Here is a 24,547-nt window from a genome sequence, read left to right as displayed (position 1 = left end):
GAAATGCAGACGAAATTATTTGGATCAGCTTGCCAATAATAATAATAATAATAATAATCTCAGGACAATTCACACAGCGCCATCTAGATCCCAGTTAAGGTATCTAAAGCTTGTGTTACGGGTACTAGATAACTGATACAAGTACATAGATAATTTTTTTTTTCGTAAATACATACATAATATACATAGAAAACACCCAGACCGATACAAACAATCATACTCATGAATACAAATGTTTGTGCCGTGCGAGGAATCGAACCAGCGACCATCGGACGTAAAGCGGTGTGCTAGACTGCTAGACCACCGAGGTCGTCAATTAGTTAGTTAGTTAGTTATTATATTAGTTTTATATTGAGTGCTAATACACATTTTTTTATATCTACACATTTATTTTCTAAACTTCACGGCCTATATCCCCCTTTGGGGTAGACACTTATAAAAGAAACACCCTTTTCAGCAACCGGCTTGAAGCTATCACCGATAGTTACATTTTTACCACTTTTATTCAATTTACCACTCTTCTCTCTCTTCCGGACTTTTGTGAAATTGTCCACTTTCTTCTCTAGCACGTTCTTGCTCTCTGGTTTTTCCATATTTGCCTCCAAGATCTGTACCTTGTTCCTTTCTTTTCTTTTATAGTAAAATACTTCCCAAGCTAGCGTTATCATTGCGAGACCCAAGCCGAATAAAGTAGCTATGAAGACGCCACCTGTAATATAATAATAGTATCTATATACATCGTAACCTTTTTTTATGTGTAGAAAAATCTAAAGATCGTCCCCCAGTCAGAGGGGTGACTAGGGGGTGTGTGGGATTGTAACCAACTATAAAACCACCCGGTGTACCTACGAGCGCCATTGCTGGAGTCGCGAGGTCGCGTTGGCATTCTACCGCGACTCCGTTGACCGTTGGCCCGCCCTGTAGACGATGCAAGGCATGCCCCAACTCGTAGTTAGGCGACCTATTTCGCCCTACTAAATTGTGGAAGCGTGCGGGTATACGCCCATGCAACAAGGGAATGTGTCGTAGCGTAGTTTACTATACTAAATTACAACCAAGAGGTAAGGAGTTCAAATCTGGCAACGCCAAGAAACTTTGTATTCATTTATATTGTGATATAGTGATGCAAATCAGCACGTTCCATAGTAGATTGTGCCAGTGTACGTTTTGTATAACGACACGTAGGTCACGCAGTTGGTCATATATATAGAAGCTAGAGTAATTCAAGATGTAACAGTTAATATACAAGTTACACCCTACTGTGTGTGTTTACTCTCACCACCGCTCCTGTCATCACAATATTCCTGACTGTCACTTGCAGTGAAGGAAACACGAATATCAAACCTAAGATTATTCTGAAAGACGACAGAGACGGTAGGCGCCTCCTGCCACGTTGGTTTCAAATATACCGAGCAAAATGACAATGACTCTGACTATTCCATCAAAGATAACAGTCGTGAAGTTATCTCACTATTACTGATACTACAGTGAAAGTACCAGGAGAACATGACTCGCAAGTAGGCTACAGTCTACCGCCGACTATTGGAGTAATGTAGATTTATTTAAATATACCGAGCGAATTGTGGACAGTCAAGTGTTGCGTTCTCAACATCGACATTTGGCAGAAACAGCAAAACCGAAATAGTCACCAAGTATGGCACTACTTATTAAGTTAGGATACGTTATGTTAATTTTATTACTGTTAGTTTTTTTAAGTATCGGCGCAGTAGCCCGCCTTCATCATCATCATCATCATCGCAGCCCGGAAGACGTCCACTGCTGGACATAGGCCTCCCCCAAAGATCTCCACGACGATCGGTCCTGCACTGCTCGCATCCAATGCCTTAAGGGGCTTAAATCGAGTCTCCCGGAGGTTCTTGCCCACGGAGTTGTTGCCGGGGTAAAGGGGTTCGCCCCGGGGCCAACCTTCACCCACTTAGGAGGGACCGAATGACCAGTGTGTGCGTGTGTGACAGTTGACAATGACTCTGACTACCCCATCAAAGATAAGTCGTGAAGTTATTACCGATACTACAGTGAAAATACCAGGAGAACATGACTCGCAAGTAGACTACAGCCTACCGCCGTCTATTGGAGTAATGTGGTTCTTTATTCAAATATACCGAGCGAAATGTGGACATGTCAAGTGTTCCGTTCACAACATGGACAGTTGACAATGTCTCTGACTACTCCATCAAAGATAACAGTCGTGAAGTTATCTCAATATTACCGATACTACAGTGAAAGTACCAGGAGAACATAACTCGCAAGTAGGCTACAGCCTACCGGCGACTATTGGAGCAATGTGGTTTTATTCAATATTAAATGAGATAAAGGTACACGCTGATATATTACTAAGTCCATTTAGAAGTTCCTCACCTAAGCTTTCCAAGGTGATGCCCTCAGACTCGTCAGCATCAGGACAGGCCTGGCGCATTGAATCATTCCAGTATCTAAATTAATAAACATAAAATGAGTGCTCATAAAAGGTTTTTTGTAGGGATAATAATGGAATGGTGCACCCGCCCGCGCTAACGATTTACGCTGGCGGGGCACCAGTGGAGGATGATAAGATGAGCATGAGGTCAGGTCAGTTAGCACAATGTGATTGCTAACAAAAGTTTGCAGATTTTACCAAATGGAAAAGGAAACGCCACTTGTAAAAGTTTTACGTAAAACGCCTGAAGGAATTGGGTTGAAATTTTACAGCATTTTCACCATTTTTTTTACTTTTTAGACGAACTTTCTGATTTCTCCAAATCAAATAAAAATCATTTGTCATGTAAGACACTTGAGCCGCTTGTAAACGGCAAGTTTTTGTATTACCTAATACTTTTTCCCTACCGTCCAGTTCAATATACAGATTCAATTGAGAAGAACTGGCAAGAAACTAAACTCAATTTCTTTTTCTTTACCTCTATCCTTAAGAGGGAGGGGTCTACAGAGTGTTACGCTAACACTTTGTAGACCCCTCCCTCTTCCCTCGACCCCTAACGTGTGATATAATTTATGTGTGCCTACACTTGTAATATTTCTGTCTACACTCGACACCCTTCCATTAGTACCTCTCCACATAACATAGATTTAAGTTAAGTGTAAAGTCAGTCCACGTTACGACTCCGCGTGGAATGTACGCGTCACTAATAAGCCATGTAGCACACTACCAAATAAACTTACTAATGTACAACAAATAGTACAATTATTACAGCTGTATACTCACCTACATACTACAGTAAACAATATATTATGTAGCGACACCTCATCACATCATATATAACGCTACAGTGGTGAGATGATCAAACATCTAGGTTGTCTAGTAAACTTTGAACTAATCGCTTACTTCGACGCCAGCTGCTCCAAGAACCTCTCCTTCTGCAGCTCCAACAGGGCTCTGGAGAGGTCCTCTTGCAATCTGGAGCCTTGCTGCACGGCCAACGCGTAGGGCTGCTCCGCGAAGACCTCCCCTACTTCTGTCAGGTTGCAGTTCCTGGTCACCTCGTACCTGGTGAGGGTTTTAAGGGATTATGGAATGGTTGCACCTGCGCTAATGGTACACGCTGGCGGGGCACCAGTGGAGGATGATAGGAGCATGAAATATCATCACAGTTATTTTTCCCAGGTGGGTTACATGACGACCTCGGTGGTGTCTTTCAGGTGGAGCAGTTTCTTTTTAACACACGTCCGATGGTCGCGGGTTCGATTCTTCGTATGGTACAAACATTTGTATTTATGAGAATGATTATTTGTTTTCTGTGTATCATCATCTCAGCCCGGAAGACGTCCACTGTTGAACGAAGGCCTTCCCCAAAGATCTCCACGACGATCGGTTCTGCGCTGCTCGCATCCAATGCCTTCCAGCGATCTTGACCAGATCGTCGGTCCACCTTGCTGGAGGCCTTCACACGCTGCGTCTTTCGGTCCGCAGTCGCCATTCGAGGACTTTACATGTATGTATGAATTTACAAAAAAAATGTATTTATATCAGTTGTCTGGTACCCATAACACAAGCTCTGATTACCGTGGAACTAAATGGCGTTGTGTGTTGAGCTTTTATATGCTTTGAGACCATAAGGTTTTGAAGAAATGTTACTAAATAATTTGTGTTTTAGTACTTAATTTCAGCCGAGTCGTGGATGAAAGCGAAGTCAGCGTCGGTGTGATCATTCACTTGGTCGAAACCTGTCTTCGCGTCAGGAACTGGGCCTGGGGACCAATTTGTTAAAGTGGTAAACGAGCTGATTAACTGCCTGTAAGTGGTTATTTACTTAGATAAATAAAATATTTATTCGTATCAAAACTTTTACAAAGAAAATGCTGTAAACATGTATATACGTGTAAAAATGTCGTATAGATGAAAAAAACACAGTACACTTACGCGTAAAATGAAAACATAAACAAATATAAAGTGGCTCAGGGATACGAAAGGGTTGATCTAAACAATAGCAGATAATAAAAAAATAAAGAGGACCTATTTTGTGCAAATTCTTTTTCTCTACAACTTTTATTTAAAACATTTTTTCATATTTCTTACCGTTATCGATTTATTTTAAAAAAATGCGTTTTTCAAACCTTTTTTTAATTTTAAAATCAAAATTTCTTTTTAGATTATATTATTCACGTTTTTACGGACATATTTTTATATATTGAGCCAAAACTGGTCACATCACACACATCGTGGTTTAAATTAAAAATTTACTGAACTATAAGAATATAAATAAGTTTGCAATGTAATTTCTATATTATTTATTACGCGATAACTTATTTAATACAATTAAGGAGTCTATTTTACTAAGATTATAAACGCAAATGTTTGCGAGTATAGTTGGATAAATGTCTGTTACTCTTTACGGAAAACTACTTAACCGATTTTGTATATTTAACCATTTCCACAGAGACGTGGTCGCTAACTATGGCCCCATCAACAAGGTCAGAGTCACTCAGAGGGCTATGCTCGGAGTTACTCTGCGTGATCGAATCAGAAATGAGGAGATCCGCAGAAGAACCAGAGTGACCGACATAGCCCGAAGAATTGCGACTCTGAAGTGGCAATAGGCAGGGCACATAGGTCGTAGGACAGATGGCCGTTGGGGCAGTAAAGTCCTCGAGTGGCGACCACGGACTGGAAGACGCAGCGTGGGAAGGCCTCCAGCAAGGTGCACCGACGATCTGGTCAAGATCGCTGAAAGGCATTGGATGCGAGCAGCGCAGGACCGATCGTCATGGAGATCTTTGGGAGAGGCCTATGTCCAGCACTGGACGTCTTCCGGGCTGCGATGATGATGATGATGAACCATTTCAACCTTTTTGAAATCGAGCAGACAAAGGCAGATACTTACCCGTAGCATTTATGGCTAGTAATATATGACCATACTGCTCTCTGATAGGATAATCCCACACTCTGTACTGTGACTGATCCGATGTTGCGTTTAATGTGATCTCCTTCCAAACCCTGGAAAATGATTGGTCTTTTTAATCTATACTTCTTAAGGGGAACCCCATTGCTGTTTCCCCTGGAAACCATCGTGATAAATTCCTAGTGAATCTGTTACAATGTGCTAACTGATCATCTTATCATCGTCCACTGGTGCACTGCTAGCGTATACCTTTAGCGTAGGCGGGTGCAGCATTTTATAGTCATCCATTGAAAAACCGTTTTAATGCCATTCATTTTTATATATTCTTAGAAGTGACAAAGAAATCCTTGGTTTTACAAAACAAAACAGATTTACCCTTGTCTTGAAAAAATAAAGTTTTTTTAAAGACAAGGGTAAATGTGTATCTCCTCCGAAAAATATCCAATTCAAAAGTGCTATTTTTTCAATGCGTGCGTGAAATGCCAGTAAAATCTATCACAGAGAATTCATACCCATACGCTGGAACCTAACTGGTCTCGGACAGTGTGGTTTCAGAGGTGCTTCCTCTCGCTTACTTACATTGTGGGATGAACTACCTGCCGAGGTTTCCTCGAGACTCCAGCATGATGTTTTTTCAAGAAGAGTATATTAAGGTTTCTTTTTTCGCCAACGCGCACGTGACAACGTTTAAGGCGTCTTAATTGGTTGCGGTAACTGTTTACCATCAGATGGACCGTATGCTTGTTTGCCACCATCGTAGTAAAAAAAATGTTATTGCGTTTGATTGACGAGTCGTTATTCCGGACACTTCCTTCCTATCCCTTTCCTAAACTCCCAGCACAGTTGGAGGTAACGGTTTACCATCAGATGCTTGCTTGTCACCATCGTTCCACCATAAAAAAGTGTTTTCACGTTTGATTGATGAGTCAAAATTCCGGACGCCCATTCTACTTCCGAAAGACCAGCACAGTTAGAGGTGACGGTTTACCATCCATATGCTTGTTTGCCATCATCATATGTATTATCGCGTTTGATTGATGAGTCAAAATTCCGGACGCCCATACCAACGCAGTATAAAAATCATATGCTTGTTGCCATTATCACATTTGATTGATGAGTCAAAATTCCGGACGCCCATCCTTCTATCCCTTTTCCTAAAACCATCTTTACCCTCCACCCTTCTTGAAATTTCCGATTAGCCCCAAGTGGGGAAAGACCAGCACAGTTAGAGGTGACCGTTTACCATCCAATCATATGCTTGTTTGCCATCATCGCAGTATAAAAAAAGTATTATCGCGTTCGATTGATGAGTCAAGATTCCGGACGCTCATCCTACTTCCTATCCGTTCCGTATCCTCCCCTTCTTGAATCTCCGGTTGGCCCCAAGCGGGGAGAGACCAACACTGTTGGGACCAACAAACCTGTACAGCGTATCTTCAGCGAATTTCATATTAATGAAGTATTGGTGTACAGTCGACCCTTCCACCACTGTGTAGTTTATCCTGGATTGTCTCGCCAATTGCTCCAGTGATGACACCGGGGTCTGAAATCAATTAGACAAAGTTTAGACTGTTCTAGCTTAGTGGTTACTACACCCAAAAGATAGGGAGATAAAGCATTTATTGCCAACGTTAAATGATCCTCGATGGTCTACCGCCTTACTTTTCTGATGGTCTAGGGTTAGATTCCTCACATGGCACAAACATTTGTATACACGAGTATGACTGTTTGTATCGGTCTGGGTGTTTTCTATGCATAATATGTATGTATTTTACGAAAAAAATCAATGTATTTGTATCAGTTGTCTAGTACACATAACACAAGCTTCAGCTAGCTTAACTTGGGTCTAGATGGCGCTGTGTGAATTGTCCTGAGATTATTATTATTCAACAAATTACATGGAATACACAAAATAAAAATAGCATACAAAGTTGTTAATAGGAGCTGTTGCTGATATAAGCACAACCTCAATGAGGTGAACTCTTCAACCTCGTGATAAATTTCTGGTGAAGTTACCACGATGGGCTAACTGACCTGACCTCATGCTCATCTTATCATTATCCACTTGTACCACGCCAGTGTAAACCGTTAGCGCAGGCAGGTGCACCATTCCATTATAAACCATAAAAAAAAATACAAAAAACTAACACGGCTATTTCAGAACCCTCCGATCGGTCCCCAATTCAACGGGGATCGATGTTACGACGGCCTGAGCCGAGGTTCGAACCCCTAGTGGTGCCCTCAGACTAAAGTCGTATCCGTCAGGCGTGAGTTGGCCTTCAGCCGCTCCATAAGTCCTTCCTTTGGAGTGCCATCTGCACTCGCCCCCTATCGTCCGATGAAGCTGTAACGGCCAGCTGCGGCCAACAGCATTAGAGTAGTCCAAAAAAAATGGCTATTTCAGAACTGTTCTTAAGAAGTGTGTTTCTCAAACTGTACCAGTAGCCACGTGAAAGACTTTGTTCAAAGTGTGATTACCTGCATTCTCTCAACAGTTAAAAAGGCCGCCAAGTTGGCAGTGAAGGTAGCTAACATCAGTACCACGAACAGCCAATAGGCAGCTACCAGGGTCCTCCCTGACAGTGCTTTGGGAGCCTCCCCTCCTCCCTGAGGGGTGAAAGAAGTTAGGGCGAACCAGAAGCTTTCCTTTAGGGTGAATTCTCTGGAAACGAAAGGGTGTATTTAAATGTATATCATTACAAATACAAAATAAAGTCGCTGTGACTGTCTGTCCATCCCTACGTATGCTTAAATCTTTAAAACTACGCAACGGATTTTGAAGCGGTATTTTTTAATAGATAGAGTGATTCAAGAGGAAGGTTTATATGTATAATACATGTACACCCAGGCGAAGCTGATAGAGATATTGAGTGGATTATATATATAGTAGTAAATATAATTTACTTCGTTCCAATCGCAGTTGCACGTTACATACAAACTGTTACTTAGCAACAATACTTACTTTTAAATGTGATGGATTATACTTTTTCTACTTAAATCCATAATAGAAGCCGGGGTGAGTAGCTAGTTCAATATAAATTGAAATATATCAATATAAAATCAAATAACTATTACATTTAGTTAGTTAAGTAGACCATCACCAAAGCGAGCAAAGTCTTTCGAATAATAATGAAATCTACACATGTCTAAGAAACTTATTATAAATTTTGTAATGACATATTGTAAATTAAATAATGTAAATTTAATATTGTAATGGATGAAAACTGTGATCGGTACAGCCTATGCTGTAAATAATATAATTGACGTAGTGGAGTAACCTGAAACAGTCATGCTCGCTATAAAGTTCAAACTTGTGGCGGCGTGGTGGGCCGGGTCGATGTGCTCCCTCAAATATGGTTGAGTACAATAATGGCTGTGAACGTGAACGGGTGCTGTTTGTGGGGACTGGTCTGTTCAGGTTGTGAACACTGATTAAATTTTTTGTTCTTTGCGATAGCATATGCTGTTGGTCACTCTATTCTCCCAATTTTGAATTTTAATAACTAAACATGTTCCACTATTATTTGAAAAAAAAATACGAGCTGAGTGTCCTTCTCATCTCGATATCATTCCGAACTGACGGTAGATTTGACATATCATAAGAGTCTGTAATAGACCTACATGAATAAAGATATTTTGAATTTGAATTTGAATTTCTAATAAAAAAAATTTCACCACTTACCTGCAAGGGTATGGATAAGACGCTGGATCGTTCCTGGCCGAGTAGGGCGAGTATTTGTCGAGTAACCAGATCATAAAGCCAGTGAGGACCAGAGCACCGACTATGCTCAACCACACTTCGGTCCGGAGTACCGTCATGAATTTGAAGAGAGACGTCTTTCGGATCGGCTTGCGAATTGCTGAATAGAAAATTATTTATTCAAATAAACATAATTTAAGCACTTTTGAATAGTCAACATTTTTTTTAAATCTACCGCTTATTCGGAAAGCTGTCTCAGCACAAGAAGAATAAGCAAGAAACTTGTGTGTTGCTCTTTTAAATAATCATTGTAAGTTCACATTTACAAGTCGAAACGTGTGAATACAAACTACCATACTATGTATTGTATTATGTTATATGTATATTTATAACTTTTCTTACAATATTGTTACCGTCATTACACCTCTACCAGACGCAAATCTAATCACTTCTATCCATCCTAAGGTTGCCTGGAAGAGATCGCTTTTTAGCGATAAGGCCGCCCATTGTTACCTTTTTGTCTTGTTTATTGTATTATATTTTTTTTTTTATCATTTTGTACATAATTGTATATGTAATAGTATTTTCTGTGAGAGGAACAATAAAGAGTTTCATTCATTCATCCAACCAGCTGTACATAGATATTTGTTTATGGATGACTAAATCACTAAACTGACCGGGACGGGCTGACTAACTTCATCTGCATCAAATGTGATAGACACAGTCTCACTTCCGATGGTCGCGGGTTCGACTCCTTGGTATAAATCATTCATCAGTATGATTATGGACGGCCCCGGTGATGTAGCGGTTTAGCACACCGTCTTATTTCCAGTGGTCGTGGGTTCGATTCCTTGCACAACACAAACATTTGTATTCATGCGTATGATTATTTGTGTCGGTCTGGGTAATTTCTATGTATAATATTTATCGAAATAGTCAAAAACAACAAAACAAAAAACGTCCAATAGAAATATATTATAAATAGAAATAATCTTTATTCAAATAAACTCATTACAAGCACTTTTGAATAGTCATATTTTGATTCTACCACTCATTCGGAATGCAGATTCATCACAAGAAGAATGAGCAAGAAACTTGTTGCTCTTTTGAATAGATGTTTTTTTATATAATGCCTAAGCCGAGGTTCAAACTCCTAGTGGTGCCCTTAGACTAAAGTCGTATCCGTCAGGCGGGAGTTGGCCTTCAGCCCTATCGTCTCCATGCGGCCAAGTAGTCCTATCGGATTGTTATAATAATTATCCGTGTTACTTACTTTCTTTGGTTTGGAGTGCCATCTGCACTCACCCCCTATCGTCTGGTGAAGCTGTAAAGGCCAGCTGCGACCAACTGCATTAGAGTAGTCCGGAATATCGGATTGTTATAATAATTATCCGTGTTACTTACTTTCTTTGGTTTGGAGTGCCATCTGCACTCACCCCCTATCGTCTGGTGAAGTTGTAAAGGCCAGCTGCGGACAACTGCATTAGACTAGTCCGGAATAACGGATTGTTATAATAATTATCCGTGTTACTTGCTTTCTTTGGTTTGGAGTGCCATCTGCACTCACCCCCTATCGTCTGGTGAAGCTGTAAAGGCCAGCTGCGACCAACTGCATTAGAGTAGTCCGGAATATCGGATTGTTATAATAATTATCCGTGTTACTTACTTTCTTTGGTTTGGAGTGCCATCTGCACTCACCCCCTATCGTCTGGTGAAGTTGTAAAGGCCAGCTGCGGACAACTGCAATTATCCGTGTTACTTGCTAGGTTTGGAGTGCCATCTGCACTCACCCCCTATTGTCTGGTGAAGCTGTAAAGGCCAGCTGCGGCCAACTGCATTAGAGTAGTTCGGAATAACGGATTGTTATAATAATTATCCGTGTTACTTACTTTCTTTGGTTTGGAGTGCCATCTGCACTCACCCCCTATCGTCTGGTGAAGCTGTAAAGGCCAGCTGCGGCCAACAGCATTAGAGTAGTCCGGAATAACGGATTGTACTTACCGATTAGTATTCCAGTCTGTTCGAAGTATGGAGCCACGAAATCTATCACTTCTTCTCTTTCTGCTGTCATTGTCAAAGCTGCCACTGCTATATCCGTTTCCTGCGATAATTTTTTTTTAAGACATCTATACATATAAATAATATTGGAGTGTCTGTTTGTAATATTGAAATAACGGTTTTTTACTATATGCATGTGAATATAGATACGGCGCATACACCAAAATAACATTTTTTTTAATTTTTTTCTGTCTGTTGGTCTGTTTGTTCCGGCTAATCTCTGAATTGGCTGGACCGATTTTAACGTGACTTTTTTGGTAGGTAGCTGATGTAACAAGGAGTAATTTAGACTACTTTTATTTTAGAAAAAATCTTTTGTTTTAGAAAATTTGTGAAAAATTTTATTTTGGTGTATGCAACACCAAAATAACATATTTCACAATTTTTGTCTGTCTGCCTGTTCATTCCGGCTAATCTCTGAAATGGCTGGACCGACTTTTGTCGGGACTTATCTATGTATTTGTATCAGTAATCTAGTACCCATAACACAAGCTTTAGTTACCTTAACTTGCGTCTAGATGGCGCTGTGTGAATTGTCCTGAGATTATTATTATTATTATATCCGTAACTGTTTGGATCCTGCGAGGAATCGAACCCGCGACCATTGGAAGTAAATCTGTGTGCTAAACCGCTAAACCACCGAGGCTATCATCCTTCATTCATTCAATTTGCTATCAAATACTTACCCCTCTCACCAAATCACCAATAATTCCATCCCAAGAACCATTTGACAGTTTCATGCCAAACGTGCCCCCTCTTGGGGTCACTATTTCGTATTCAAAATTCATTGTCTGTAACAAACAAACTTAAATTAACTTAATTTAAAACGTCATAGTCCAGCTGTTTAGACTTACACCGACCAGGTCCGTCTTTCGCTTATTATATACCAATTTGCACTTTGTACTCTATACTTTTGATTCTGCTTCCCCGGAATATTTGAAATATAAATTTCAATACCTCCGGGATTCTCATAACCGCCAGCTGCGATCTAAAGATTCTCTCCTTCTTACTGCTCTTCATAAAACTTCTTTCTTCTCCCACTTAGGCTACAAACTTCACGGCTCTGGAACTCACTACCAGAACACATTGGAGGACTTACCAATAAATACACATTTAAAAAACGAGTTCGTGCTCATCTTCTAAGCCTTCAGCCTTAATAAAACTGGTTAGTAGAGTCATTTTTGAACATGCATGATGTATTTTTGTATATGGTGACTTAACTTCAAAACAAAACAGACAAATTTTAAAATGTCGTTACGTGATGAGGAGTTCAAATTCTTGCTAGACATTTATAAAAAAAATAACTAAAATAAAATAAATTGTTCAAAATCTACCCTGTATCATCGTAAGCACAGATATTATATTATATTAGAGTCCGTTAGTTTGTGTTCCCGCGTTCCCTTCCCCTTTCACCTAGTAACAAACGGTCCGTAGGCCCTGGCGCGCGCGCATTAGGTAAATTGGGCCCCTATGACTATAGCAATAAAGCACTATTTTGTTAGATTAGACAAAGTAATTTTTGAACATGACACTTTAAAGATGTATTTTTGTATATATTTATATATAATACGTATATGGAGATTTAGTATTAAAAAGTAGATCATCTATTCATTGTATTTTTTTAATTCTCAGCTCTACGATCGGTTTTAGAGAGAAAAGTATAGCATGACAAAGTTTCAATAAAACTTTCATAAATTAGAATTAAATAAGTTAGAATTGGCAAAGTATTTTATCCCCTTGGGGGTAGAATTAATGAAAATCCTTTCTTAGCGGATGCCTACGTCATAACATCTACCTGCATGCCAAATTTCAGCCTGCTCCGTCCAGTGGTTTGGGCTGTGCGTGATAGATCGCTACGTCAGTCACCTTTGAGTTATATATATTTCGATGTAACAAAACTTACTTCAGATAACTTAGCAATGAGATCAATGCAGTATCCTTCATAAAGCGGTTGGCCGTCCTCGTTCACCATCGGCTCCCCTGTGTCTGGATCAAGCTTCGGTAAAGTCCAAGGTACAGCCTGAAACAGCGGAAGCGAACGTACAATTGTTGTATATATGTTATAACCAGGATTAAAAGTTCAGAACCAGTACTATCCCAATCTGACATCATCATCACTGCCTTGTTATAATATTATTTGTGGTCGGCGCAGTATGTCATTTTCTTCCACTGATCCTTATATCAGTCTTAATACTCAATACTCAATATTTATTTACGTGGCAACGGCTAAACTTGTCTATTTTAGCTATTTCCATAGCATTATGTTGTATGGTATTTTGTTATGGGGCAAAGCAGCTGATATAAATACAATATTTACTTTACAAAAAGTTTCATACAAAGGGCCATTCGCTCCATTTATGGTATGGGTTCCAGGGAGTCATTGCGAGAGTGTTTTAAGGAATCAAATATCCTCACCGTTGCTTCTCAACACATTTATGAAAATATCATCTATGCCAGAAGGAATATAGACAGTTTCAAAAGAGTTAGTGATTGCACTAATAAAAGCTTACGTAACAATAACAAACTGAGTTTACCTAAATGTCGTTTGGCTAAAATTAGTAATTCGTTTTATGGCAATTGCGTAAGGTTTTACAATAAAATACCAGAGTCTGTTATAAATCTGCCAGAAAAAGATTTAAATGTCAAATAAAACAGTTCCTTTGCAAAAAAGCACTATAAAATTGAAGAATTCGTTAACGATAATAATGTTTTATATAGAAAAACTTTATAGCACTGTCAATACTATCTGATTACATTAATAATGAGTGCGTAGCGACATCTATGTTGATTATCGCATGCCTCTTACTTGTTATACTGTAATTATTTATATAAAAAAAACATCTATTAAAAAGAGCAACACACAATTTTCTTGCTCATTCTTCTTGTGATGAATCTGCATTCCGAATGAGTGGTAGAATCAAAATATGACTATTCAAAAGTGCTTGTAATGAGTTTATTTGAATAAAGATTATTTCTATTTCTATTGCATTCCATAATATTACAATGTTTATAATTATTTTTCGATCATTATGGACCCTGTTAGGAAACGCAAACATAACATTATTATTACTATTATCATAACTAGTTATAACATATAATTTAATATTATTCATCCAGTTATATATTATAATATACATTAATTAAATCATCATCATTGCCTTGCCTTTATCCCATTATTTGGGGTCGGCGCAGTATGTCATTCTCTTCCACTGCTCTCTATCAGTCGTCATATCTAAACATACTCTTCTTTTATTCATATCATCTTTCACACAATCCATCCATCTTTTCTTAGGGCGTCCCCTCCCTTTACATCCATCCACATTCATATTATACACTTTCCATAAGACATGGTCCTCATTCCTCCGCATAACATGCCCATACCAGCTCAATCTGTTACCTCGCAACTTTTCTATAACCGGTGCAACTTTCAAACTTCCTCGTATATACTCATTCCTTATTCTGTCATTCCTGGTATATATATACATATGTATATGATATACATTAATTAAATGTTACATAAAAACTAAAATACATCATTCAAATAATCACTTACATTATAATATTGTGCACTATTAAGTATATGTATGTGATATGTATGTATTATTAATGTGTGTGTAATATTTATGTATATTTGAGTCATATATTTAATTACTAAATTTTTATTTCTCTATCCATAGTCAAGAGATTCAAATAATATTTTCCATTTTAATAGTTCTTTTTTTTTTTGTTTTTGTTCTGTAATTGGTACAATAACAATAGAGTATAAATAAAAAAAAATTGTTTTTTACATAGTAAATCCTTTAAGTATTTTATAAATAGGCTATTCTTATTTAAAGTTCTTATAGAAGTTGAGAGTTGATTAAATATTTTAACAGACGATACCAAGGGGCCACTAGAATGTAATTTGAGACGAGAGGTGGGTAATTGTATTTTTTTATTATTACGCAACGCGTACTTGTACAGTTCCGGATATTTTTTTTACAAATTTACACACTTCCAAAATATAGATACAAGGCAGGGTGAGTATTTTATTTATTATAAAATAAGGTTTACAGCTATCTCAGCTTCTTATGTTAAATATTATTCGTATTAAATTCTTCTGGAGAGTGAAAAGAACAGATGCGTCCACGCGTCTTCTTATCATTCTTCTTATAGCTTACAAACTGTTGTAACTGGCTAATCAGATATGTATTTTATATTCTAAATTTGTATTTAAATTTATAGTTCTTTTATATTACATTTTTGTTTTTGATACTTCAATTCATTCTTTCTGTTGTCAATAGGTTAGTTCTCTATTATTAATATATTTTCTCTGTTTACCTAGTCTTCTTTCTTATTACTACAACACAAACAGAATGCAATAATAGTGTTGCAATAGTTATTGGGCCACAGGTTGCGACGTTGGTCATCGACCACAATGACAATGTCGTCGATAGTCAGTGTGCGTGTCTGTTTGTCCGTCTTATAGGCGACCAGCAAGCACTCCTACCAAAGAGTCCGAACAATTGATATGTAGTAAAATTCAAGTAATTAATATAAACAGATTTTTATTAAAAATTATTTGATAAAATTATACAGTTGAAAATCAGTAATTAAAAGGCGCGCATATTTTAAAAACCCAGGACGCTGCCGAATAACCATTCAGGAGTTCCCAGGACACTTAAGAACTAGGACATGTCCTGGGAAAACAGGACGGTTGGCAACTCTAGTTTAAAAGAGCAACACGCAAGTTTCTTACTCGTTCTTCTTGTGATGAGACCAAGGGCGGATCCAGCGTTGGCGACAGGAGTGGGTCACATAGCCGTGGTCAAGTCAAGAACTTATAATTTAATTTTGATAACAATAGATACAAGTATTTTATTAATGCACGTAAGTACTGGACTTAAAAATATTAATAAAATCTGTATGGTGACAAAATATATAAATAAAATCATTACGTTCAATTAGTGGTCCACCTAAGTCCTGGGCTCAAGGGGGGCTCATGACCCCCATCACCCCCTGGATCCGCCGTTGGATGAGACAGCTTGTCGAATGAGTTTATATTAAAACAACTAAGTATGACTATTCAAAATTGCTCAAAGTTATTTTAAATAAATAATTATCTATTCAATTACATTCTATTTGACCTTTGTACTAAAATAGATCTGTACAAAGTCTTCACTGAGTTATCAGACTCTTCACAAAACAGGCTTACGGCTCACCTGCTCACAAAACACAAATAGAAATAATTTTTATTCTATTATAACTTGAACTGACTTGAATAGTCACATTTTTTTATTCTACCGCTCATTCGGATTTCAGATTCTTCACAAGAAGAACAAGCAAGAAACTTGTGTGTTGCTATTTTAAATTAATGTTGTTTTATTTAGATTTACATTAACAAGGATTAGGCATGCGACAATCACAAAAACCGCTACGCACTTAATCTCTGTTCATTCAGATAACAATATAATAAGCGTAAAAACCCCGAAAGAAAAAGCTGAGAAAACAAAATATTCCAATAATAATAATATTTCAGGATAATTCACACAGCGCCATCTATTCCCAAGCTAAGCAGAGCTTGTGTTAGGTACTAGATAACTGATATAAATACATATATACATTTTTGTAAATATATACATAATATAACAATATATTGAGAACACACAGACCGATACAAACAATCATAATAATGATCTCAGGACAATTCACACAGCGCCATCTAGACCCAAGTTACGCTAGCTAAAGCCTGTGTTATGGGTACTAAATAACTGATATAACAAAACAAATACATAGATACATTTTTTTCGTAAATACACACATATTTATACTCAGAAAACACCCAGAGCGATACAAACTATCATTTTCATAAATGTTTATGCGATGCGAGGAATCGATCCTGCGACCATCGCAACTAAGACGGTGTGCCGTTACGGTAACCGCTAGTCCACCGTGGTCTAAATTACGTATACTTACAGGTGATGTACCAATCCTAAAGAAATGTCTCAACGGCTCCAACACAATCCCTGGTAGAAGGTGGTATTCCTCGTCTGCTGACCAGGTGGCGACAGTCTGCAGATCTTCATCAGGCTTGTACATTGAGAGGATGAAGCGGGAACGAAGAAATAGACCAGACCTATATATTATTTATTTACATATAGAGTAGAATAAACACTGTGTTTCTCTGTCTCGCTTTCTCTCCAAAACTACTAAACCGATTTAAATGAAATTTGGTATACAGATAGTCTAGACCCTGAGAAAGGACATACGCTATTTTTTAATGTAAAATAAAGTTTTAAGGGATTGAACTGTGACATGAAATTTATGAGCTTTTGATTAAATTAAGAGTCCGCTAAAATCCATAGATGGTTAAAATTATAATAGGTAATGAAAGTTCATACAAACTTTCATACGTCATTTTTAAAGCTAGAAAGATGAATTTTTTTTCTTTTCCATTTTGCATTAGCTTAATTTTCTTATTTGTTCTAGGCCACTGTTTCATATGGACGAAGCCGCGACTTCGCTCTCTCGCACATCACCGAGTGATGAACAGCCAGTAAATAAAAATAATTGCTGTTCCAACAAACTTGTCCTAACCTGTCTCCATCCTAATACAAAACAGTCTCATTACTGAGGTCAGTATCCTCAGCAATTGCATATACCCCTGGTGATATTCATCTCCCAATCCTGGAGACTGTCGCAATAAATCACGTAGTAACAGCTAGTAAATAACAAAATTAATAAAAATACCATCCAACAAACATGTCCTAACCTATCTCCATCCCAATAGAAGACTGTATCTTCAGCGAATTGCCTATACTCCTGGTGACATTCATCTCCCAATCCTGGATACTGTCACAATAAAACACGTAGTAACAGCTAGTAAATGAAATAAATAAATAAAAGTTGCCACTCCAAATAACGTGTCCAAACCTGTCTCCATTCCAATAGGAGAGAGTATCTTCAGCGAATAGCCTATACTCCTGGTGATATTCATCTCCCAATCCTGGATACTGTCACAATAAAACACGTAGTAACAGCTAGTAAATGAAATAAATAAATAAAAGTTGCCACTCCAAATAACGTGTCCAAACCTGTCTCCATTCCAATAGGAGAGAGTATCTTCAGCGAATAGCCTATACTCCTGGTGATATTCATCTCCCAATCCTGGATACTGTCGCAAGAAAACACGTAGTAACAGCTAGTAAATAAAATAAATAAATAAAAATACCATCCAACAAACATGTCCTAACCTGTCTCCATCCCAATAGAAGACTGTATCTTCAACGAATTGCCTATACTCCTGGTGACATTCATCTCCCAATCCTGGATACTGTCACAATAAATCACGTAGTAACATTAGTAAATAAAATAAATAAAAATTTGCCATTCCAACAAACATGTCCTAACCTGTCTCCATCCCAATAGAAGACAGTCTCATTGCTGAGGTCAGTATCTTCAGCGAACTGCCTATACAGTCGGTCTCTGGTGATGTTCATCTCCCAACCCTGGATGCTGTCACAGTCAACAGTCACGGTGACAGTGGTGAGGTCGTTGTCCAGTCTGGAGTATACATCTGTTATATACTGGATCAAGGCATTGAGTATATACTGGGACCTCTGAAACAAAAATTATAGATTACTAGCTGACCCGCAACTTCGTCTGCATGACACTTACTTTGCATTTATCATTATATTTCGTCTAATTTACATAATATTTATAGCCTATATGTTATTCTGATATATAAGCTACATTACTGTAAAGTTTCATCAAAATTCATTCATCAATGGTTTATTTTTTGCGTGAAAGAGTAACAAACATCCATTCATACATTCAAACTTTCGCGTTTATAATATTAGATAGCACAGATAAGCCCAAGCTTAGTTTTTAAAAAAATAATTTTAAAATTTAATTAAATTAGTTTTAAGTAAAGTTTTGGGACATTCATTCATTCCTACAGGCTTAGATGTTTTTTTTATTAATATACATGTCCTTTTTACCCAACCTCTCACTAGGTTTGCCAGGGCTACAAATTTTCCCCAATTTTGGGTTAATTTATATTAGTAAGAAGTAAGAATACAAATGATGTTGTCTTGCCTTCATGTCTGTAGCCTCGTCACGAGTCTGTTAATTAAATATAAATAAAGAAAAAAGGGTTGTTAGGGGTTGAAAGGGGAGATGTGAAAGTGTCGTCATTTTTAAAACTTGACACTTATTTTTTAGGCTGTTGATAAAATATAAATAAAGAAAAAGGGTTGTAAGGGGTTGAGAGGGGAGATAAAATATTGATGTTGTATCTTTTTAAAGCTGAAACTTAGTTTTATAGGTTGTTGAATAAATATAAATAAAGAAAAAGGGTTGAACTTGAGATGAAATATGGAAATATCGTCATTTTCAAAGCTTAGAAACTGAAACTTATTTTATAGACTCTTGATTGAGTTGTATAGAAATTCATTATTTTTGAATCTAGAACGATGAAATTTTTTTATTTGGTTTTTATTGGGTTAGATTATGAAATCTATTTCATTAATTGATCAACGACACCATTTTTCGCGGACGAAGTCGCGGGTACGGCTAGTAAAGATATAAACCTGTAATTCAGCAGGACAACTGCAGTCCTCCCGTCTACTCGAGAGCCTGCAGCATTCAGCAGGGTCTACATGCAACATCGCCGTCGGCAGCACCAACTGGGAGAGATCCAGGTTACTGCCGGAGTAGTCAGTGAAGAGTAGATTCCAGCGGTAATCTCGACGTACCAACTTCTCTTTAATTGCCTGATGAATGGTCAAATTATAATGTATCAGGACAACCGTAGGATAAAAGTGATAATTTGATATCAAAATCAAATTCAAAATATTTTTATTCCTGTAGGTCTAATACAGACGTATGATATGTCAAATCTACCGTCAGTTCGGAGCGATTTCGAGATGAGAAGAACTGACAAGAAACTCAGCTCGTATTCTTTTCAAATAAATGTTGTACATGTTTACAATAATACAGATTCATTTTTAAATTTAAATATAGGCAATAAAAAATATTAAAAATATATATAGATTTATATAAGTAAAATAAAATTAAGTGTAATGTATACTGGAATAGGTTTAAAAAGTCCCGTCATACTCGTGAACGGGTGCGGCTTGTGGGGACTGGTGTGTTCGGGTTACGAACACTGATTAGACTATTTGCTTTTGACGAAATTGCAATAGCATAATATATTGGTGAGTACACCCAAATTTGAATTTAAAAATGAATCTGTATTATTGTAAACATATACAACATTTATTTGAAAAGAATACGAGCTGAGTTTCTTGTCAGTTCTTCTCATCTCGAAATCATTCCGAACTGACGGTAGATTTGACATATCATAAGAGTCTGTAATAGACCTATATGAATAAAGATATTTCGAATTTTATTGAATTAAATCTAATAGTAAAATATACATATACCTATACAAATATACATACATAATAATAATAATAATAATAATCTAATAACAATTCACACAGCGCCATCTAGACCCGAATTAAGCTAGCTAAAGCTTGTGTTACGGGTACTAGATAACTGATACAAGTACATAGATATATTTTTTTCGTAAATACATACATAATATACATAGAAAACACCCAGACCGATACAAACAATCATACTCATGAATACAAATGTTTGTGCCGTGCGAGGAATCGAACCCGCGACCATCGGACGTAAAGACGGTGTGCTAGACCGCTAGACCACCGAGATCGTCAGAATATAAATAATATACATCGAAATAAATATTAAACAAACAAATATAAACATTATTTTAGTCAAGACCACAAACTTACTCGTTTATAGGTATCCATGACGAAACCGTTGCTGCCCACTATGACATAGAAGCTCGGCTCGGGCCGCATCGTCTTCAGGGCCCTGGCAGAGTCCCTGGTGAGTCCTGCGTGGACCCATACACGAATGTTGGACTCTCCAAGGAGTGCGTATAGAGTCCTGTCCACATCTAATAGAGAATAGTTGTTTAATTATATATAAAACTTACGTGTCACGTTGTTTGTCCGCGATGAACTCCTAAACTGAACCGATTGCAAATTTGATTTGCACATTGTGTGCAATTTGATCCAACTTGAAAGATAGGATAGCTTACATCTCAATTTATAGTCTATTATATCAATATTATTTTATTCAAGAACCTTAGCAACCAGTAGTTCCTGAGATTAGCGCATTCAAACAATCAAACTTTTTAGCTTTATAATATTTGTATTGATTCCAAAATTGGGGAAAATTTGCCTCAGATGTAGTTGTGCGGGACAGCTAGTCTTATATATAAAATTCTCGTGTCACAGTTTTCGTTCCCATACTCCTCCGAAACTTGACCGATTCTCATGAAATTTTGTGAGCGTATTGAGTAGGTCTGAGTCGGCCAACATCTATTTTTCATCCCCCTAAATGTTAGGGGTAGTCCACCCCTAATTTTTTTTATTTTAAGGCAAAACAACGTTTGCCGGGACAGCTAGTCTTACATATAAAATTCTCGTGTCACAGTTTTCGTTCCCATACTCCTCCGAAACTTGACCGATTCTCATGAAATTTTGTGAGCGTATTGAGTAGGCCTGAGAATCGGCTAACATCTATTTTTCATACCCCTAAATATTAGGGGTAGTACACCCCTAAATTTTTTTTTATTTTAAGGAAAACAACGTTTGCTGGTTATATATAAAAGTCTGTTCAGTATTATAAAGTGAGTTGTGAACGGTAAGAAACAGACAGTAAGACATTCCTATTTTTAATATCAGTATGAATTGAAACTTAGTGAATATAACATACCGCTCTCACTTTCCATCAAAATGGCTGCGTCTGTGGCGTTCCTCGACTCCAGGTAGCTGTCCAGCGCCGACAACAACTGTTGGGAACCGAGGAGCGTCCTCACTAGTGGCAACCCTGAGTCTACTGCTAACTGGGTTGCCATTTCCCACGGATACCAGGATATGTCAACTATCATGGAGACGCCATTGGAAACTGCTGAGCAAACTGGCAAAAACATGACGTAGCTCAAAATTTACTAAATTACCTCTATCTGTAATTACATTATCATAATAAAAACAAATTAAAAATAATAAATTTCTAGTTTATGAACATGTTCATCGAATTAGGTGTTATTTAGTCTATATCACTACTTAATGGATTTACATTATTTTGTTTAATTTTGCTGCCATTATCATGTGTGAGAGCACAAATATTACTGAGACTTACAACCTCAGTAATAGTTTCCATGATAAATCGACTGAAACTCTACCCACTTTTGATATTATTTCCATATTCTGTGAGAGCGTCGTGAGATTTACTACCCAGATTTACCCCGAAGAGGTCGAGGAGGTGTGAGTTCAAATTTGGCCGATACAAAAACAAAAATCCTAGTGTCAATTTATATTTCTGTCTGACTCTCCAGTGAAGGAAACGCTGATATCAAACCAAAATGTCTCTCTCTTAGATTAGTTTTCTCATAGCGATATATAGACAAATGTTACTCTGTGTTGATAATGACTCTGACTACTCCATCAAAGATAAGTCGTGAAGTTATCTCACTATTACCGATACTACGGTGAAAGTACCAGGAGAACATGACTCGCAAGCAGACTACAGCCTACCGCCGTCTATTGGATTAATGTTTTTTTTATCTGGTACTATCTGGTACCATATGCTTGAATAGAACTAACGTTTCCTGTAACTCTCGTCTTCGTGCTCCCGATCCAGGAACACGACGGAGTCAGCTACCCTGATATCAGGATGCTGCTCCTCAGCCATCTTCAGCGCTCTCCCTATTTGTCGGGGCAAATCTCGTTCTTGGGCTTCGATTATGAATACTGCAAATAATAATTAATAACGTCGCCGTCTAGTAATCAAGATAATCAAAGCTTGTGTTATGGGTACTGGACTACTGATATAAATATTTTATTTTATAAATACATACGCAATATAGGCACATAGAAAATACTCAGTCGGAAACAAACAATCATACTCACGAATGTTTGCACCGTGCGAGAAATCGAACCCGCGACCATCAGTAATAAAACCAGCGTGTAAGCCGTTAGACCACCAAGGTGAAAAAGCCAAATAAAGAAGAAAACAAATATTGTATTATTAGAAACCTTACTAACTTACTTACCAAATTTAAGGCTCAACTCCGAAGCTATACAGCCCAAATTAAAAAACAATATCATTAAAAACAAAACGTACGCCTCCATCATTTAATTATTGCAATATTTACAATTGCAATTCTTGACTTTGTTTAATAGAATTGCAGTAATATATTCTTGCAATAAATACGGTATAAATAAAGTCAAAAATAAATAAAAAACAATTCTTAATTTTTCCAACATTACATTTTTTTATTCTAACTCTACATTCGCCATGAAAAAGAGAACAGACTAATGAAAAAGATATTTTAAAAAGTTAGAGACACAATAAAGAACTACAGCTCTGCTTTAACTGCAATCCGAGAATCACTACACCTATATACAAACTCGATAACTGTAACAAAACTGAAAACTATTATGATTTCTGCTTTCATAATTTACTGAGAAGGCAGATTGTAGACTTTAGTTTTATTATCTGTCGCAACTGCGACTGACCGCAGAAAAATGGCGGGAATGTAGAATCTAGAATATATAATACATTCTAGATTCTGGGTTATTACTATTATTATGATGAAAATCAGCGCTGTGTAAACGTACGTGTAAACGTTACGCTCACAGCATCAGCTGAGTCAACCCCTTTTGTCCAGAATACGCAGTGTGAGGTCCTACAGTTGCTATTTTATACGTAGTTTAAGAGATTCCTTTTGTTTTTATAGTTTTTGTTCAATAAACAGTGTACAAACTCAAATTCATGTCTATCTTTTGTTCTGGCAATGAATAGATATTATTATTATTGTTTTTTTATATATATATATATATATTATATATCTCCCTTTGATGGTGTTAAACCTGTTATTGCGGGTAAATGATTATGATGACAAATATTTGCCGACTATTCCTTATTCCTATTAAATTTATTTATGTACCATTTATGTATGTCTATTGATACTTATAGTTAATATCATTAGAACAATATTTTAATATCTCCTCTTTTCGTACACGTATGTATGACTATTCTATTTAATACACGATCCTATAACATTTTCTAGGTTTGCTGGAAGAAATCTCTTTTTAGAGATAAGCTCGCTCTTGTACGTTACATTTATTCTATATAATTTCTTTTATTATGTGTGTGTGTGTACAATAAAGAATAATATATATATTCTACAGATGTTTAGAATTATAGCTTTTTGGAGAAGTATGAAAGTAAGTGGGTGAAGCAGTAATATTTTGAGGCTAGTGTGTAAGTATGTACCTACATGTGGACGAAATAATAATTGGGAGAGTTTTTACTGTTTCTACCTGCCATTGCAGTTTTAATTCTATTGCTAGAT

At 37.2% G+C, this 24,547-nt stretch overlaps 1 protein-coding gene across 1 annotated transcript; it reads right to left on the bottom strand.

The window, feature by feature from the left end:
• Positions 1-351: 351 nt before the first annotated feature.
• On the bottom strand, positions 352-22,933 carry LOC131850408 (ionotropic receptor 25a). Its single transcript, XM_059200619.1, has 17 exons — positions 22,794-22,933; positions 21,904-22,107; positions 20,913-21,079; positions 19,683-19,865; positions 18,502-18,710; positions 17,068-17,227; positions 13,016-13,132; positions 11,799-11,903; positions 11,056-11,155; positions 9,037-9,214; positions 7,833-8,016; positions 6,776-6,897; positions 5,337-5,449; positions 4,113-4,203; positions 3,341-3,502; positions 2,380-2,453; positions 352-709 (listed from the first exon to the last, which is right to left on the bottom strand). Exons 1-17 carry the CDS (start codon positions 22,879-22,881, stop codon positions 402-404), a joined length of 2,565 nt encoding a protein of 854 aa, XP_059056602.1. The 5' UTR covers positions 22,882-22,933; the 3' UTR covers positions 352-401.
• Positions 22,934-24,547: the final 1,614 nt, after the last annotated feature.

This window comes from Achroia grisella, unplaced genomic scaffold, assembly GCF_030625045.1.
Source record: "Achroia grisella isolate CSIRO2021 unplaced genomic scaffold, CSIRO_AGI_Agris_v1 utg768, whole genome shotgun sequence".
NCBI classification, from domain to species: domain Eukaryota; kingdom Metazoa; phylum Arthropoda; class Insecta; order Lepidoptera; family Pyralidae; genus Achroia; species Achroia grisella.
This window is presented reverse-complemented; position numbering and strand designations above follow the sequence as displayed.

Excerpts from the sequence above, each read along its gene's own strand:
- LOC131850408 (XM_059200619.1), bottom strand. The coding sequence starts at position 22,881 with ATGGCTGAGGAGCAGCATCCTGATATCAGGGTAGCTGACTCCGTCGTG. Across the intron at positions 11,904-13,015 it reads TCATTGCTAAGTTATCTGAA|ACAATGAATTTTGAATACGA; the intron begins GTAAGTTTTGTT and ends TGTTTGTTACAG. Across the intron at positions 4,204-5,336 it reads ACTAGCCATAAATGCTACGG|GCCCAGTTCCTGACGCGAAG; the intron begins GTAAGTATCTGC and ends ATTGGTCCCCAG.